At 43.9% G+C, this 18,500-nt stretch overlaps 1 protein-coding gene across 4 annotated transcripts in view; it reads left to right on the forward strand.

Moving 5' to 3' along the window:
* MPPED2 (metallophosphoesterase domain containing 2) overlaps positions 1–18,500 on the forward strand; it is a 173,648-nt gene that overhangs the window by 87,567 nt on the left and 67,581 nt on the right. For all 4 annotated transcript variants that reach the window (XM_044270204.1, XM_044270207.1, XM_044270205.1 and 1 more), the window contains one exon: positions 6,902–7,127. In XM_044270204.1, the coding sequence (XP_044126139.1) occupies positions 6,902–7,127 (226 nt within the window). The remainder of the gene's footprint in view (positions 1–6,901; positions 7,128–18,500) is intronic.

Here is an 18,500-nt window from a genome sequence, read left to right on the forward strand (position 1 = left end):
AACTCTACGGCCAAAGGGGCCTAAAGGGTGAAAGCCTAAGAATCCAAAATGTCTAAACCCTGCTCCCTGATGGTAGGCGTTTGGATTTTATTGGCAGTCTGCTGGCATTAGAATGTCAATTGACTTAATATCTACTGTCAACTGAAAATTCATATGCACAGTATAGTGCTGTGATCTATGTCTGTAGCCATGGACTATACTATGACTGCTTCTGATCTGAAGCCTACAGACTATATATTACAGACTATACTCTACGGGCAGGTCAAGGACTTGGATATTATAACACTCTTGTCACTAAATAGACTGATTCCAACAATACCGCTACACTAATTAATTGTTATATTGAGCCAGATTTCCTACGTGGCCTTTATCTAAAGCCAGGCCAGATTTTCTACTTGGTCTTTGTCTAAGACGAGGTCAGATTTCCTACTTGGTCTTTCTGTAACGCCCCAGAGTGGCACTTCTGCACCCTGCTACTTTCTCTTATGGGCTAATATAATGTCATCTTATGCATTTATTTCAGGTCCAAACACTGTGCATTTCTAATGTTGGTAACTGTTCTTGTTCATGTAATTTACCTGGTTCACCAGAAGGTGACAGCAAGCATGGCAGAGCTACATTTATAGAGAGTGGAACCCTTCTTTCCATTCTAACACCTCCCCCTCTGTGGTCTGGAGGGCATGCCCCACTTGCTGCAGGAAGGGTGGCGTTCTAGTTAGAATCAGTTCTAGTTTACCCACTGCCAAGGGAGGGTGTGCAGCAAGTGCACGTCCCTGCTGGACATGCCTTGCCAAAGCCAGCTAGAGCACCTTCAGCTCTGCTGGATGTAGAGGCCACAGCTTGGAGCCTCTGAAGCCAGGAGGAGTTTTCCCCGGACAAATCTAGAGTCAAACTACAAAGAGAAGTTTCAGCAGACAGCTAAGGCAAAGTTATTCAGTCAGCCTGTCAACACAGCAGAGCCAGAGAGCACCAGATGTATCAGAGTTGAGTTTGTTCGCCTGCCAGAGTTAATGCTAAAGCCTGCTGGGAACCAAGACAAAGCCTGAAACTATTGGAGAAACGTTTATGCAAAGTAAAGCTGTTATTGAACTTAATCACAAGGCCTTAATCAACAACCCCCCTTTCATTGCTTTGGGGCCAACGCCTGGGGTCCAGCGTATCTAGGTAGGAGCACCGTGACACGTGCACCAACATTACAAGACATTTAGGCCACCCTACACCACTCTGGCATTCTTACACCTGGGTACCATCCACAGTATCACTAAAAAGGCCCTGTGCCCTTGTTGCTTTATTGCAACTGGCGTCGCAAAACAAGTACTAGTATTCTTAAAGGGCCGTGGGGGGAGGCGCCTGCTGCATTTGTCTAAGGCCAGGCCAGATTTCCTACTTGGCCTAACCTAAGATAGCTTGTTCGGTTGACAGATTTCGCTCCCTATCCGTAAAAGACAAAAGGGTGTATTCCTCTTGAGAACAAAATAATCTCAACTGCCCAGTTTTTATCTCCTCCAACCTTTGCTAATGAGAGAGAGTCAGGAGGTCTCCCGAACACATTAGATTTTTGGTGGGGTATTCAGCCACCATACATACTATATATTATCAGTTTTAGGCTTTAAAGAGGAGCTCCTGACATGCCTGTTTTAATAGCTCCATGCATTCCCCAATGTAATAACAATTCTGGGGGCATCTATTTTTATGACTCTATGTTGTGCCATTCCTTTATTATTCCTGCTAGAAGTTATGAATGAATTGCTAGCAGTCTGCAGTAAGGGTACAGAGAGGTTGTAACAGAATTGTTATTACATGGAGAATGCATGAAGCTATCAAAACAGACATGTCAGGAGAGGGGACACGTCCTCTTTAAAGGGCTTGTCCCGTTTCAGGAGGAAACTGAATAACACAGGGGATCTGTCTGTAATAAAGTAATGATACTTATTTACATGGCAGATTCCATGCTGCCTCTCCGCTAAGAGCTGCGATTGGCTGCAGCTGTCACTTGTTGATGTGACATCACAGCTGCAGCTGAGTAAACAGATCCTGGCCAGGTAAGTAATGATCACATGATCACTACTTGATTGCATTCGGATCCCCTGCGTTGTCTGGCTTCCATCTGTTACTCCTTTAAGGATATGTATCATGCGCTATATGTACTTGTGTGTGTGTATGTATGTATACATACACAAGTACATATGTTTTATTCCCTAATATATATATATATATCTTTTCTACTGTCTCATTGCAGCCTGTAACTCTGTTCATCCTCATTCTAAGCAGAAGTTTAGTTTGTAGCAAGGATCATTTGTATTTACCACGCATGCTTCCACTCTTCGTCACGTGGACCTGGCCAAATGTAATTGTAAGAAGTATTGATTGTTACTGTAATCACTCTCCGCCTGTAGGCTCTCTGCAGTACATTGGGTCAAGTTATTACAACACCTACTTATAGCACAGAGTACTTTTTGGTGATGTTCCACAAACACCTTGGCAGATATAATTATGAAGACTACCAGCGCTTGTGAGAGATACATTTCATAGAGACGTCCTTGAAAAAAAAAAAAAGCGCACATAGGACCCATTTGCGGTGATTAGAGAATACATTTCAGGAGGTAACATTTCAGCCTCTCTTTCCTTTCCTGCAATATCACGTATAAGGCAACAAAGCGTAGAAAATTATCCAAAAATATTAATAAAATAGAAGAATCCTAATTTCATATAAAAGAAACAATACATGAATATGCGGTGGTTAAAGGGGTTGTCCCATGAATAATAATCTTGAGTTTTCATATCCATAGTCAGAACAAGGGTTTGGTCCATCATCCTCACCGACACATTCTTCGGTGTCCAAGACTTCATGGGGGTGGATGCCTGACCTAACCATGTTCTATGGGTTGGTGCCTTGAATACCTAATTTACATATTAACAACAGTGGTGGGCCTAGCGTGTTTGGCACCCGGGGCGGGTCCTTTGTCCGACACCCTTCCCCCCCCCCCCCAATACTTTAAAAAAATTGTACCCCCTCACAGTAGTATTGCCCTCATTGTACAACCTTCACAGTAGTTTTGTACAGATGTGTGCCCCCTCACAGTAGTTATGCCCAAATTGTGCCCTCTCACAGTAGTTATGCCCACATTGTGCCCCTTTCACAGAAATAATCCCCATTGTGTCCCCTTCATAGTAATAATGCCCACTGTGCCCCCTTCATAGTAATAATGCCAATTATTCCCCCTTCACAGTAATAATGCCCATTGTGCCCTCTTAATAGTAGTAATGCCCACTGTGCCAGTAATGCTCTCTGTGCCCCCTCCATAGTAGAAATCCCCATTGTGCCCCCTTCACAGTAATAATGCCCACTGTGCCCCCTTCACAGTAATAATTCCCACTGTGCCCCCTTTATTGTAGTAATGCCCTCTGGCTCTGTGCCTTCTTCATAGTAATAATGCCCACTGTGCCCCCTTCATAGTAATAATGCCCATTTTGCCCCTTTATAGTAAGAATGCCCATTGTGCCCTCTTAATAGTAGTAATGCCAACTGTGCTAGTAATGCCCTCTGTGCCCCCTCCATAGTAGTAATGCCCTCTGTGCCCCCAGCTGTTTGAAGAGAGGGCAGCGCTCATATGAGAGCTGCTTTCTCTGCTCTGTTCACCTGCTCGCAGCAGCATTTGCTGTGATGAGCAGGTAAACAGAGCAGAGAAGGCAGCGCTCATACAAATAAAATAAAAAAGCAGACAACCCCTTTAAAGACATACTTGGAAAACATTACATACAGCTCTACAGCACATACAGGGTCATACAGCGCCACATATGTACCGCTTACATCCAGTGACTTCTCTTCTCTGATGTAGATATTCTCTTTCCTCTTCTTCTCCTGTTAGACCAGACCGCCATGGTGACTTCTTTCAGCCGCAGCTCGTCTCTGCAGAGTTTAACAAACGGACATCTTACTTACCTACTTTCCCATCATCCTCCCACCTTCTCAACACCCCATCCTGCCACCCCCAATACTGTGCCCACTGTGCTCCCCAATACTTTCCTGCAATAACAGTCCCCCTGAAAATACTGGTACAACACAGATAGTGCGTGAGTACAAAAACACCCCTTTATATTGTGCGCTAGTACAAAAAAAATCCCCCCTTCCTTTCAGATCAGACTAAATGAGATCTCCATCTCAGACCAAACCCCCTTTAGACCTCTGTCAGACCCCATATAAGACCCCAGTTTTAAACCTCAGATCAGACCCCCATTAGACGTCCATGTAAGACCCCGACCCAATATCAGACCTCAGGTCAGACCCCCATATAAGACCCCCATTAGACCTCCAGACCCACATATCAGACTTCAGACCAGACCCCCATATCAGACCTCCAGACTCCCACTAGACCTCAATGTAAGACCCAAACCCAATATCAGACCTCAGATAAGACCCCTATTACACCTTCAGACCCTCATATCGGACCTCCGACCAGACCCCTTTATCATACCTCCACACCCCCATTAGATGTCCAGACTCCCACTAGACCTCGAGACCCCCCCCAGTCAGACCTCGAGACCCCCCCCCAGTCAGACCTCGAGACCCCCCCAGTCAGACCTCGAGACCCCCCCAGTCAGACCTCGAGACCCCCCCAGTCAGACCTCGAGACCCCCCCAGTCAGACCTCGAGACCCCCCCAGTCAGACCTTGAGACCCCCCCAGTCAGACCTCGAGACCCCCCCAGTCAGACCTCGAGACCCCCCCAGTCAGACCTTCGAGACCCCCCCAGTCAGACCTCCAGACCCCCCCAGTCAGACCTTCATACCAGACTGTAAAATAATAAAGTAACTTACCTCTCCTGTCGCCAATCTCCCTGTCCTGGCTGTCTTCTCTTCTCAGGGCCTCCTGCAGCGTCAGGTCAGAGTGCGCTCTGTACGTCCTGACGCTGCAGGCAGCCAGGACACCGCAGCGCCGTCCCTGAGAAGAGCAAGCAGGAGGAGGGGTAAGTACTGGACAGCGCTGACAGCGCTTCTCTCCCCCTCCTCCTGCAGACTAGTGAGCGCTTCCATTATGGAAGCGCTCACTAGTATTCCCTTTTATAAGATGCACTGCATCTTATAAAGTGAAAAGCAATGAGCGCTTCCATCTGTATTGATAGAAGCGCTCATTGCTTCTGTCCTGGTGACGTCATCTCGGGCCGTGCAAGATTTTGCACCAGATCTTCAAGTAAGATGGTGGCGGCTGGCCCTTAGCGAGCAAATGGAGGCGGCAAGTATGATTTAATATATTTTTTCGGTGAATTTTACACAGCATTTTTACTATTGAAATGCCCCGATCATGTATGATTACGGCATCTGAGGGGTACAATGACGGGAGGCGGTGCAATCGCCATTCCCTGTCATTGCACCCGCTATTTACAAAGAAATGCGCTTCGTGATGAAGTAATTTGTCACAAAGTGAATTTTTTTGTAAAATTCTGCGAAGCAGCTGAATCGAATTTTGAAGAATTTAGCTCATCTCTAGTTATCTCTGCTGCAAGTTATTGAGATTTCAGACTATTAAAGAGGACATACAGCATCTGTTTTAGTAACTACTTGCATTCCCGATGTAATAATCATTCTGGAGCATCAGTTCGTATGCCTCTATGTTCTCCCGTTCCTGTATTATTCCTACTAGAAGTTATAAATGAATTGTTAGCGGTTGGCAATGAAAGTCAAGCTGAGTGTTACCAGTTGGGGGGGTGTCCCTGCATAGTCTGACACTATCCAATTGTTGCTGCCAGTGTCGGACTGTGCAGGGACCCACCCTCAACTGGTAACACCCATATGGACCTTCACGGCTAACAATTCATCTACAACTTCCTTCAGAAATAATACAGGAATGGCAGATCATAGAGTCATAAGAATAGAGGCTCCAGAATTGTTATTACATGGGGAATGCAAGCAGTTGCTAAAATAGACAGGAGAGAGCACAGGTCCTCTTTAAAGGGGTTGTCCGGGTTCAGAGCTGAACCTGGACATACCCTTATTTTCACCCCGGCAGCCCTCCTGAGCCTGGCATCGGAGCATCTCATGCTCCGATGCGCTCCCGTGCCCTGCGCTAGATCGCGCAGGGCACAGGCTCTTGTGTTTTCAATAACACACTGCCGGGCGGTAACTTCCGCCCAGCAGTGTGTTCGGTGACGTCACCGGCTCTGAGGGGCGGGCTTTAGCTCTGCCCTAGCCGTTTTACTGGCTAGGGCAGAGCCAAATCCCGCCCATCAGTGCCGGTGACGTCACCGGGCTGCCTGTCAGCCCCATAGAGAGCCCGGTATGTCACCGGAACTCAGAAAAATGCCTTTGCCCTGCGCGATTTAGCGCAGGGCAAAGGAGAGCATCGGAGCATGAACTGCTCCGATGCTCATGTCAGGGGGGCTGCCGGGGTGAAAATGGAGGGATGTCCAGGTTCAGCTCTGAACCTGGACAACCCCTTTAAGTAAAAAAAAATGGCTGACTTTTGGATGTTAGGGTAAAGAAATACGTGTATGAATTTATTAAGGGGGTTATACAACCCCTGAAATGCACCTCCATATGCCTGGGCCCCCGCTGCCTGCTATTGGCTGCCCCGCCCCCGAAACCAGATGTTTTCATCCGCACGACGGGGGAGATGCAGTGGTGGCCGTGCGGGCATCGGAAGCGACATTTGAGAGCGAGGTAAGTACATTGTGTAAGGGGCCCGGGCAAATGGGGGAGCATTTTTCAGGGGTTGGATAAATGTGCACTACTTCATGATACATTATAATGCATCTAAAAGAGATCCTAAAGCAATAAAAAAAATGTACAAATGAGAAAAAAATGGTACAAAAATCTGCAAAAATAAAAATGTTAAATGTTTTAGTTTTTTTTCCTTCTGTATAATTTTCATTGACAGCATTTTTTTCCTCTCTTCTGCCTTGTAGGAACCTTACCCTACGAATTTAAAATCGTGATTGCTGGGAATCATGAACTTACTTTTGATAAGGAATTCATGGCCGATCTTGTTAAACAGGATTACTACCGCTTTCCCTCAGTTTCCAAATTGAAACCCGAAGACTTTGATAATGTGCAATCGCTCATCACTAACAGTATTTACTTGCAAGATTCAGAAGTAACTGTGAAAGGATTCCGAATTTACGGCGCACCATGGTGAGTTACCTTTTGAATATTGTTATCGGCCGCTTGGATGACCGCTCTTTCCAGCAGAGTACCGTTCTTCATATAGTATGTGCTGGGGGGGGATTGTCGGCAGGGAGCTCGTTTTTAGGCAGCTTATTCTGCCATTCTTCGATGGGACCTTTAAAGTGTATTATTCTGTTCTGTTCTATGTCTTGCTGGTCTGGAGCAAATTGCGAGTGTTGAGTTTAGGTTCATGGACGGGTGTTTATAATATCAAGTTCTAATGGTCTTTGTGTTTGTTTTTACATGTACAGACCTCCTGCCCTAAAGCTAGCCGTACACTCACTTACATTGCAGTGCTTCAGCCTTAATGGAAGTGCATGACCCCATGTCTCTAAATCCATTTTACTGGTGCCAACCAACCTGACATTGACCCCATAATTGAAACATCCATTGGTCAAATCTGGTCCAGATATACCATCAGTGACTGGATGTTCTTATGGGGCGAGGACACGTGATGGTTTGCTTTATACGGGATACTTTTGGTCCCCTTTTATTCTGCCCTGCTTATTTTTGGGCTAAAAACTGCCCGCTTATTTGACAATACCTTAAATGCTAATGTCAATCACACCCAAAGGAGCCCTTTGTAGGGAACAATCAGAAGACCGTAGGCCTCGTGCACACGACCGTTGTTGTATTCCGTTCCGCAAAATGGGGTTCCGTTGTTCCGTGATCCGTTGTTCCGTGATCCGTTTCCGTGTGTCTCCCTTTATTTTTGCAGGACCACCAGACATAAAGGAAAGTTAAAAAAAGTCTAAGACAGGTTTGCCATGCAAATGATAGGAAAAAACAGACGGGGACGACAATCTTGTGTGCCTCCGCGTTTTTTAGCGGTCCCATTGACTTGAATGGGTCCGCAAACCATTTTCCGCGAAAATAATAGGACAGGTTATATTTTTTGGACGGACTGGAACCACGGATCACGGACGAGGATGGCAAACGGTGCATTAGCCGAGTTTTCAACGGACCCATTGAAAGTCAATGGGTCCGCAGAAAATCACGAAAAACGGCACAACGGACACGGAATAAAAGAACGGTCGTGTGCATGAGGCCTAAGTGTTTTGTGGTCTGCAAATTGCAGATCCATAAAACGCAGACACCAACTGTACTGTATGTGTTCCGCATTTTGCAGAACGCATGCGGCCAGCCCTATGATAGAAATGCCTATTCTTGTCCAAGATTGCAGTCAAGAATTGGACGTGTTCTATTTTTTTGCGGGGCCGCGATATGGAACTACGGATGCGGACAGTCCACGGTGCGCTGTCCACATCTTCTGCGGCCCCATTGAAATGAATGGGTCCGCACCCATTCCACAATTGCAGAACGGACCTGGAATTATGGTCGTGTGAATGTACCCTTAGTAACATAGGGCCACATTTTATAAGACTGGCATTTAGACGGCGGTCTTAATAAAGCGCTATACCTGGCGGTGGATTCACCAAAGTTATGAAGAGGCTCCAGTGTGAAAACTTTAACAATATAGCCTACTGTAAAATGTATGGGCTCCACGGAGGTCTTTGCGAAACTTGCGGCAAATAACACGAGACAAAGCAAGTCTATGACATGACACTTTGTTTATTCCCATAAATTACTGTGTCAAAATCCGAAGCTGAACTCTGCTTCGTTAATGAAGCAGTTAGCCGAGTTCAGCTTCAGATTTTGACACAGCAAGTGTCACGTCACAGACGTGACAGCGTTCCAGCCCGACAACTGGCTGCTCGGTCAGTGTGGGTGAAGCGATGCATTTACACGCAGCGATCACCTCCACAGTATGAGAACGATAGATCGATGTTGCGATCACTCGTCCTCATACAGGTGCATTGTTTCTGGGCAGCAGATCCTTGTTTAAACAGAACGATCTGCTGCCCAGAAACGATGATTTACTTGCCAGCACTAACGACAGTCTCACCCAATGCATGAGCGAAACGCTGCAACTAATCGGCTGCAATTTTATCGGCAGATTATCGGGAACGAGCATTCGTAGGAACATTCGTCCCCGATAATCTGCACGTGTAAATCCACCATTAGTCTTTATAATTTTCCGTGACTTGCTGTCCGAATCCACACCAATCATTTTCGTAGCGGAGTTTGCACAGATATGTTTGCTTTTAATGATTTATGCATGTTAGTTGTGCTATTAGGCAAGGGCCACATGGCGACACTGGTCGTGTTGGATTTCTTGCAACTGCCGCGAAGATCCCATTCATTTCTGTGGGATCACCACTGCTCGGCGATCCTGGCCATATGTCGCGCGACCAGTGTAGCCCTTGCCTTATTGAGCAAAATAGTATTTATATTGATTGTTGGCTTTTATGTCTTCTTTAAAGAGTTCATTTTGTTTACTAGATCACAAGGTAAAGTTGTTAGTCTGCATCAAGGTCTCATTGCTGAAAGCTAAAAAGCAAAGGCTGAATGATCAATAAATGTAGTGGTTGTATGAGGTCAGAAAAAAATATTTTTGGGTTTTCAGACCCCTGCTGTCAATTTGGTAAATGTAACCATACAGCAAGAGAAAATGCACTTGTGTCCTGAGGGCTCGGACTAGTGATGATTGATGTCTGGGGTGATAACTTTGAATAATGGGAGTTGTTTGTCTGACTCACCTGTTGAGAAAATGAGATATCCCATGCGTTATCACCTGCTGGTCACTTGCCATTCATTCACCTTGAAAATGAATAAAAACACAAAATAGACTAAAATTATACTATAGTTAAAGGGATATTCAGTTTTTTGAAGGATAGGGGATAACTATTAGATCAGTGGGGATCCTACCGCAGGGTCCTAGTGGTAGGACCCCCATTGATCTAATAGTTATCCCCTTTAATGTTACAACTATAGATGAGCAAAGTTTTGAAAAATTAGGCAACTTCACTGAAGTTCGTCAAGGAATTTGATTCGTTACAAATCAATTTGTCATGAATCCCTATAAATCAGGTAAACCCAGGCCACTCTGCCTTAGGCCTCATGCACACGACCGTTGTTGTGGTCCGCATCCAAGCCGCATTTTTTGGGGCTCGGGTGCGGACCCATTCACTTCAATGGGGGGCCGCAAAAGATGCGGACAGCACTCAGTGTGCTGTCCACATCTGTTGCTCCGTTCTGTGGCCGCAAAAAATGGCACGGTCGTGTGCATGAGGCCTAAGTCTCCCCCCACTCTCCCAGCAGTCTCCAATATTATTCTATTAATTGTTTTCAGCAACACTGTCCCTAGCTCATGAACACTTTACCACGCAGGATGAGGGTTTTATAGGGTTGGGACATCACAGGGGCTGGTTATCTGAGGATTGGCTGGCTGCACGGCATTATGGGTGATCTTGCATTCCCGGGCTTCTTACTTACACTCTGTAACATGTGCAGCCGCCATTTTATGAAAAACTGATTCATTACCACAAAGCGCGAGGGAATTCGGATTAGTTGTGAATCAAAGTTTTCCTAAACTTCGGACTGAATTCCGCTTCGGATGCTTCACTTCGCTCAAAACTAGTTACAACAAAAAACTGTTAATTCCTACAGGGAAACGCAATCGCACTGTGTTTCTGATTGCATCTTTCTCATTTCGTCAAGAGTTCAAGGATTTTTTACAAGAGTTGCATAGTCTTCCACAATGTTTTTCTTTGCCCTTCCCACATTTTGTTTCTCCCTCATATGTTTTTTTGTATTTGTCTTAGTTTGTCCTTTTCTATGTTCTTTTCCCTGGTTATCTGGGGAGCTTACAGTTCTCCTGAATCACAGTGCTTATCCTTATAAAAAAAATTGAACCCCTTAAGGACCCTTATTTTTTGCGGGACAAGTTGTACTTTCTAATGGCACCATTTACGGTTGCATACCATGTAGTAGGGATTGGGGAAAAAATTATAAATTCACATTTATTTATTTTTTACACTGTACACTATGCGGCAAAATTGACCTGTTATCTCCAGGTCAGTACGGTTCTAATAATACCACACTTGTATAATTTTTATTGCGTTTTAATACTGAAAAGCAATTTTTTCCTTAAAGGTCTTAAAGGGACACTGACAGGCCCAAAAAGCATATTTAGGTATATATATGACAGTACAGGTCATATAAAGTGTATTAGAATCATCTAAGTATCCCCCCTGCCCACCTTATAAATACAGTAAAAAGAAGTTTTATAACCTGCTTTCATCGTTTTCAATCTGCCCAAGGGGCGGCGTTTCATCTCAACTTGCGCCCAGCCAGCCTCGCCACAACTGCCGTTTGAAGCGCCGCCCAGCTTATCGATATTCACTTCGCTGGGCGGCTACTAGTGTCCCCGGCCATCTTCAGCGCATGCGCCCGGCACCCTCACTGGCCGGGATCGCATCGCGCCTGCGCACAGTCTGATTCCCAGAGGCCGATGCAGCCTCTGCTTAATGCGCATGCGCCGGGCACAGCAGCTCTTCAGAGTAGCCGCCCAGCGAAGTGAATATTGATTAGCTGGGCGGCGCTTCAAACGAGGCTGGCTGGGCGCAAGTTGAGATGAAACACCGCCCCTTGGGCAGATTGAACACGATGAAAGCAGGTTATAAAACTTCTTTTTACTGTATTTATAAGGTGGACAGGGGGGATACTTAGATGATTCTAATACACTTTATATGACCTAAATATGCTTTTTGGGCCTGTCAGTGTCCCTTTAAGTATTTTTTATACCGATGCCCATGATGTTTTTTTTTATTGGTTAAGTATTTTTATTTTAAGGAAAGGTGGGTGTTTAGAACTTTTCATTAATTTATATTTGTAAAAACTTTTTACTTTTTTTTTTTTTTTTTTTAACTTTTTTTTTAAAGTCACCTTGGGTGACAATAACTGCCAATCATTTGATTGCCCATAGTATTCAGTGATTGCTAAATAGCCATCATTGAAGACTTAATTTGCACTATATCAATACAAGGCTGTATTAATATATACATCTAATTGACTGCTTGAGGCTTCGGTCAATTAGCGCAAGGTAACAGATTCCCCGATCTCAGCTGGGGAAAGCTGTGACCGGACCGGATCGAAAGCTCGCAACATTTGACCACGGCATCTGAAGGGTAAGATGTATGCGATCAGCCTTATGGCCGATCACATACATGTGCCGCGGGTCTTCTGCTATTTAAAATAGCAGAAACCCCGCAGCTAAGGCGCCCGCTGCACGTGCGAGCGGGTGCCATGTTTAGGGATCGGACCCATGACATAAAGCTACGTCATGGGTCCTTAAGGGGTTAATTTGAGAATCCATATGCTTTTAGGAAGATTTCATGCAAATATGTATCTCTCAAGGAAGACTACCACTATATGGAAGTGCAGCCAAACAGAATTCTACTCCTTACTGATGAGGGGCAAGCACCCTGAAACAGCTGTTTATGGGTCGATATCTGGCTTGACATTTACCCTTGTAATGTTCCAAGGCTTGTTAAAAAGACAGGTCTTGACTTACAGGGGGCCACTTTATATAGATGGAGCTGGCGAGATGTTTCTCTTCTTTGGGAGATACCTCCTTCCCATGGAGAATTCCCAATAAGTCTACGTACCATGGAATACTTCCAGTGAGTCTCCATACAGGACTGGTCTCCTTAAGGAGATCCAGCACCCTGCCTAAGGAATATTTCATTTTATGTTTTATCTGTGTGATTTTGTGAAGGACCCGTCACAGGACTCCTTCATATGCCAAAACCATGACACTAGTGTTTATTGATGATTTGACAACTGTATATTTTATATGGAGAAGCCTCAAAACATTTTCTTTATGGCTTCTACACACTTTTCTGTTCATCACCCCCCTTTGAACTAAAAACCCAAATTCTATTGAAACCCAAAAATGTACATTGTAAGTTATCAGGTTCTTCTATGTTTCCGTATAATTATGTACACTGCTTTAGAATGATTCCCAAATATTTTGAAGACTTTCATTCTTCAAGTTGATCCTTTCAATTTGGGCATAGAACATGTGTATAAACTGGGTTTAATTACAAGTTATATTTTAACCACATTGTTAAGTCTCTCTGAACCTTTGTTCTCTGTGCTCAGAAAATGATAAATTGAAACATGCCATTAAACCAATGATTGGAAACTTACAGAAAGTGTACAGAGACTTAACATGTGCTTCGGAGTAAAGGTCACTGTGACCAAATTGCTTTTTATGAAATGTCATGTTGCCTTCTGGGTTCACAGCCAAGTATGCAAATCCTGTAAGCACTTCATAAAAGGCGCACCTCGGTAATCTTTACATGTGTTCCTGGTCAGGATGCCATGCCAACCTTAGCATTGACTCTACTTCTATAATCACACAGTGTAAAAAGTATTTATGTCCTGTAATAAAGAACAAATGAACAGCTATGATTAACCTTAGGCAAAGCAGACAAATAAAACCAAATGTCTGGTAGACCTGAGCTTATAATACTGCTGTGGGCATCAGCTAATGTTACCATGCCTTGCCAGCTAGAACAAACTAGAATAGGATTATACATTTTTTTGTAGACTTTTTAAAATTAGGCTGAAATAACAGCACTACACATGTTCAAACTTAATAAAACCTAGTAAAATGAGTGCGTAAAAATGTAGTCTTGAGGTATTGATCTCATTGGAGTGGAGATAGACTAGAGGGAAGTAAGGCGTTAATTGATGCTTTACATATGATCTTTTGTAAAGGATTCTTGGCCCATCCACATTGACTATCTATTTGGACTAGATAGATATACCAGCTGCTGTTTTTTTCATATGAGAAATATGGACCTGAATAAAAAAGTTATGTATGTTGAGCTTACCATTTGTGATTATATTATGATACTTAACAACACAAGCGTCTCGAGAGACATCCAATTCCAAATAGACGAATCAAGGTGGCTCATTGGGTGGATTTTCTAAGCAATTCATCTTCTTTCTGTTGTCAGCAAGTGAACCCATGCCTCATAAAGTATCTTGTACAGACCCTGTCTGTTTTAAGAGCATCGTTTTAAGACATGGATGGATTTTGAGATTATAGTTCTACTGTAATAGGGTTGATGCTAATGAAATGTTGTCCAGGATCAAGAGGAGATCTGAGATGTCCACTGTTACATTGAGATAACAATCCTGGTTTAATGGTGGTAGACTTAGTGTTTTTCTGAGATTTTCTCACTGATGACCTATTTGGCAACTGTTTCAGAAGGCATCAGCGCTCCTGTGAGTGCCGCGGCTTTCTGTCTGCTTTTCCTACGCCGAGTGACAACAAGTTCATGTGTCACGTGGCCTCGGAGCAGCTCAGCTCCGTTCATGTGAAGGGGCTGAGTGCAATACCAAGCACAGCCACTATACAATGTACAGCGCTGTGCTTGGTAAGCTGCCTTCTCAAAACAGCTGATCGGCGGGTATCCCGGGTGATGGACCCCCACAGATCATATACTGAAGACCTATCCAGAACTGTACATTAGTAGGTCAGTTATACCTTTGTCTTAAAGCTACCTCTCACCTAGGAATCTCAGAGGCAGGTTTTTATTTATTGTACAGTGTTTGATGAAACCTACCCCCCAGGAGTTTGGCATGGAGGTATGTGGGAGAACTTAAATTTTCTTCTTAAGAGTTGGCTTGAACGTGTAATGGGTGTATCCTTGACTTTTGTCTATATCTGTGGTCTCCAAAATGTGGCCCTCAAGCTCATGGAGACACTGATCAATACTCATCTTTCTCCAGAGGTTGGAGACCACAGGTGTCACAGAAGGTGAGGGAAGGAGAGCAAACCAAACACAACAAAATTAAACAAAATAGCAGGCTAGGGAACAGGGAAAGGTCACCTCCTGACAATCCCTGAGCCTTTCCCCGACTGCTACCAACATGAACAAATCTCGATGGTAAAAGTGTTTATGCACTCGAACCTAAGCCTTGCTGCAACAGACACAAACCCTCAGCTAAGGAGCAGGCGAAAAGACAACCGGTTTCTTGCACAAGATGAAGGAACCAGCGTCTACATAAGGCCTATCCAGTACAAACAACAGAAGAGAAGGAAGGAGGACTTAACTGAAGACAAACTGGGAGCAGGATATCCACCAAACACCAGCAGAGAACTCCAGGAGAAACCTTAAACCGCAAGGGCTATAGTGAGAGGCAGGCATAAGTAGCATCACTAACTAACTAATAAGCAGAACCTGTGAGGGGGTGAGATCCTGCCCAAAGCCACAACAAAGCAATCTGTCAGATAGATTCACGTGCAACAAGTCTGACAGATCTTCTTAGATCACTTACAGGGCAGGGGGTGACAACAGGTTTATAGTCATAATTTTCTAATTGGTGAAGACCACTGGTTTATAGTAGTCATTCTCCAGCAGTTGGTGACAAGTGGTTCGTTTCCATCATTCAGTAGCTGTTGGAGACCACTGGTTATCCATTATTCTCCACTAATGGAGCCTACTGGTCTTTTCTATCATTCTTCAGCTGTTGGAGACTACAAATCTATAGCCATCATTCTCAGGCTGTTAGAGACCATTGGTCTGTATCCATCATTCCCCAGCTGTTGGAGAATACTGGTCTAGATCTATCATTCTCCAGCTGTTGTAGACTACTAGATCAATCCTTCTCCAGCTTTTGGAGACCAGTGGAATATATCCAGGAGTCTCCAGCTGTTGGAGACCACTGGTCTTTGACCATCATTTCTAAAAGCACATAATGACTTAGTTTGATACTTTGTTTCTGAAAATAAATGTATGAAGTAGAATAGATGTATGACTTCTAGTCAGATTTTCCATAGAGAATTATTATGTTTCTGAAGGTACTTATCCAAGTGGTATAGTCCCATGACATCTAAGTTGGGCATACCATAGAGCTTTGCCACATAGTAGAGCATGGAGAATTAGAGTGGTGTTCATGACTAGAGTACAGCTCTCGGTGGAGCCAAATTCAGTAGCTTCACTAGTAACAGCCCGCCTAGTTGAGAGTCAGTGTCTCACTACAGTTCCCATTCATTGTTTGTCAGTTTATCATAGTTCTTTGAAGCAGACCTGCTACTGTACATTGGTGTTTCTTAAACCACTGTGTGCGTGCCCTTCAATTTTTCCCAACTCATTACGAAACACCTTTTGTAAAAGGCCCTGACTGTCACATCTAGGTAGGGAATGAATATGACCTCATTGAGTTATTGGCACCCGGGTTCCAAATGCTTTTAAGACATTTCAGCTTAATTCCTAAATAGCTTGTAGAAGTCATTGAAGACAGGGGCAGACGTAATGGCTTTTGGTAATTCAACATACATTTTACTATGTGACTGAGAAGCTAAAAGCTATTTGAGTGCTTTGGAATGTTAGTTTCTCAGATTGTGAATCCTCAAATGGAAAGTCCTTTGAAAGCTCGATGAAAACAGTAAGTACTGCTTTTCAGGTTAATTTAGGTGAGGCGGCAGCTCACCCGTTTAATATTACTAAAGCAAAGAACCTCCTTGGAAAATATGCAAAGCATTGGAGTTACATTATTTATTATTCATTATGTAGATTGTGGAGGAAAAAGCTTTGCAGAAGGTTCTCTCTCTTCTGTTCCTTCGTAGATCAAGATGAAAACGAAGTAGCTATAAGGCAAAAAGACTCAGGTTGTTCAAATGGTCAGACTACACAAAATGGTCTACGTAAGAAGTATTAGGAGCCTGGAATTGATTAACAGAGCGTTTATAGCTTCTGCCAATTGGTTATAGTTGTACTACTCGGGGCTGTAGTCTCCCAATCCCATCATGGCCTACTTACCTTCAAGATACAAAAAACAGCACAACATTCCTAGTACAGTACATTTTCTTTTATAAAAATGCATATATTTATGCATGTGTTATTGTTTGTTGTTTTTTTGTTATTGTGAGCTTTCTTTTTATTTATTTTTACTAATGAAATAATAGAAGTAATAGGTTATAATAAGGTATAAGACTAGAGGCGATATATTGTAGACATACAATAGTCCTACAGCTGGGATTTGACCCAGTTAGACTACCCAAATAATCAGTTTCTTATCTTTTAAGGCAGTGTTCCTCAACTCCAGTCCTCAAGGCTTATATGCCGATCATAATTTGAGAATATCCCACAGAATGGTTACCTGTGGTGAGTCCTGATGCATTGACCCTAATTATATCGTCTGCTCAATACTAAGGAAATTCTGAAAATGTAACTGGCAATTGAGCCTTGAGGATTGGAGTTGAGGAACACTGCTTTAAAGGGGTTATCCAACCCCTATAATGTTCCCCAAAATGCCCAGGCACCACATACAGGTCATACTTACCCTTCTCCCCGGCACTCGTGTTGCTCCTGATGCCCACACGGACGCCGCCATCTTGATTGAAGCTCTAGTACGAAATCTCGCGCGGGCCATGGTGACGTCCTACGTCACCGAGCATGGGATTTCGTGCAAGATCTTCAATCAAGGTGGTGGTGACTGGCCCATCGCGAGCAAATGGATCAGGTATGTATGATTTTTTTTTTTTTACACTAATTCAGGGGAAAATTTTCGATTCGCTCAACACTAGCAGGTAGCCTTAGGCCCCGTTCACTCAAGCGAGTATTCCGCGTGGAAAATGCAGACCAATTCATTTCAATGGGGCTGTGTACATGTGCGTTGGTTTTCACGCATCGCTCTTGCGTTGCGTGAAAATCGCAGCATGTTCTATATTCTGCGATTTTCACGCAACACTGGCCCCATAGAAGTGAATGGAGCTGCGTGAAAATCGCATAGCATCCGCAAGCAAGTGGATTGAAAAAAGTGGATACATTGTATCTTCCCTTTAAAGGGGTATCCTGGTTGGTTGAGGTTATCCCCTATCCACAGGATAGGGGATAACTATTAGATCGGTGGGGTCCTACCACTGGGACCCCCACCGATCAGGAGAACGGGGACCCTGTACCTCGTGTAGCCTCCCCCTGAAATGAACGGAGTGGCCAGAAATAGCCAGAGCAGCTATCCCTGGAACCCTGTAGATAGGTGATAACTTCAACCAACTGGAATACACCTTTTAATACTTTCTCTCCTTTGATGATCCACACCTGATTTTGGTTACAAAAACGGTATCGAAAAGCCTGAACGTGTACCAGCACCCTTAGTGGGTATTTGGGAGACTCTTCTAATTGAGACAACCGAATATATTTCGATCACTATAAAATATTTAAAAAATTAGGTATTATAATAAAAGCTGGAACATTAAATGAATGAACATTACACAACACGTAAATACTTGCCTGTAGACTGCCCTCTGAGTGCCCCATAAGCATTACATTTATTATCCTTCCGACTTATCTATTTTAGGTTGAAACGCTTCGCCAAAGTGCACAGAGTTTTCTTCATAGTCAAAATGGTTGCACATGTTATGAAGTAACCGAGGCTATAAAGCTATCAGTCTGCTGCCTCCAGCTCCCTGTATTTATA

Source organism: Bufo gargarizans, chromosome 10 (assembly GCF_014858855.1).
Source record: "Bufo gargarizans isolate SCDJY-AF-19 chromosome 10, ASM1485885v1, whole genome shotgun sequence".
Classification (NCBI taxonomy): Eukaryota; Metazoa; Chordata; class Amphibia; order Anura; family Bufonidae; genus Bufo; species Bufo gargarizans.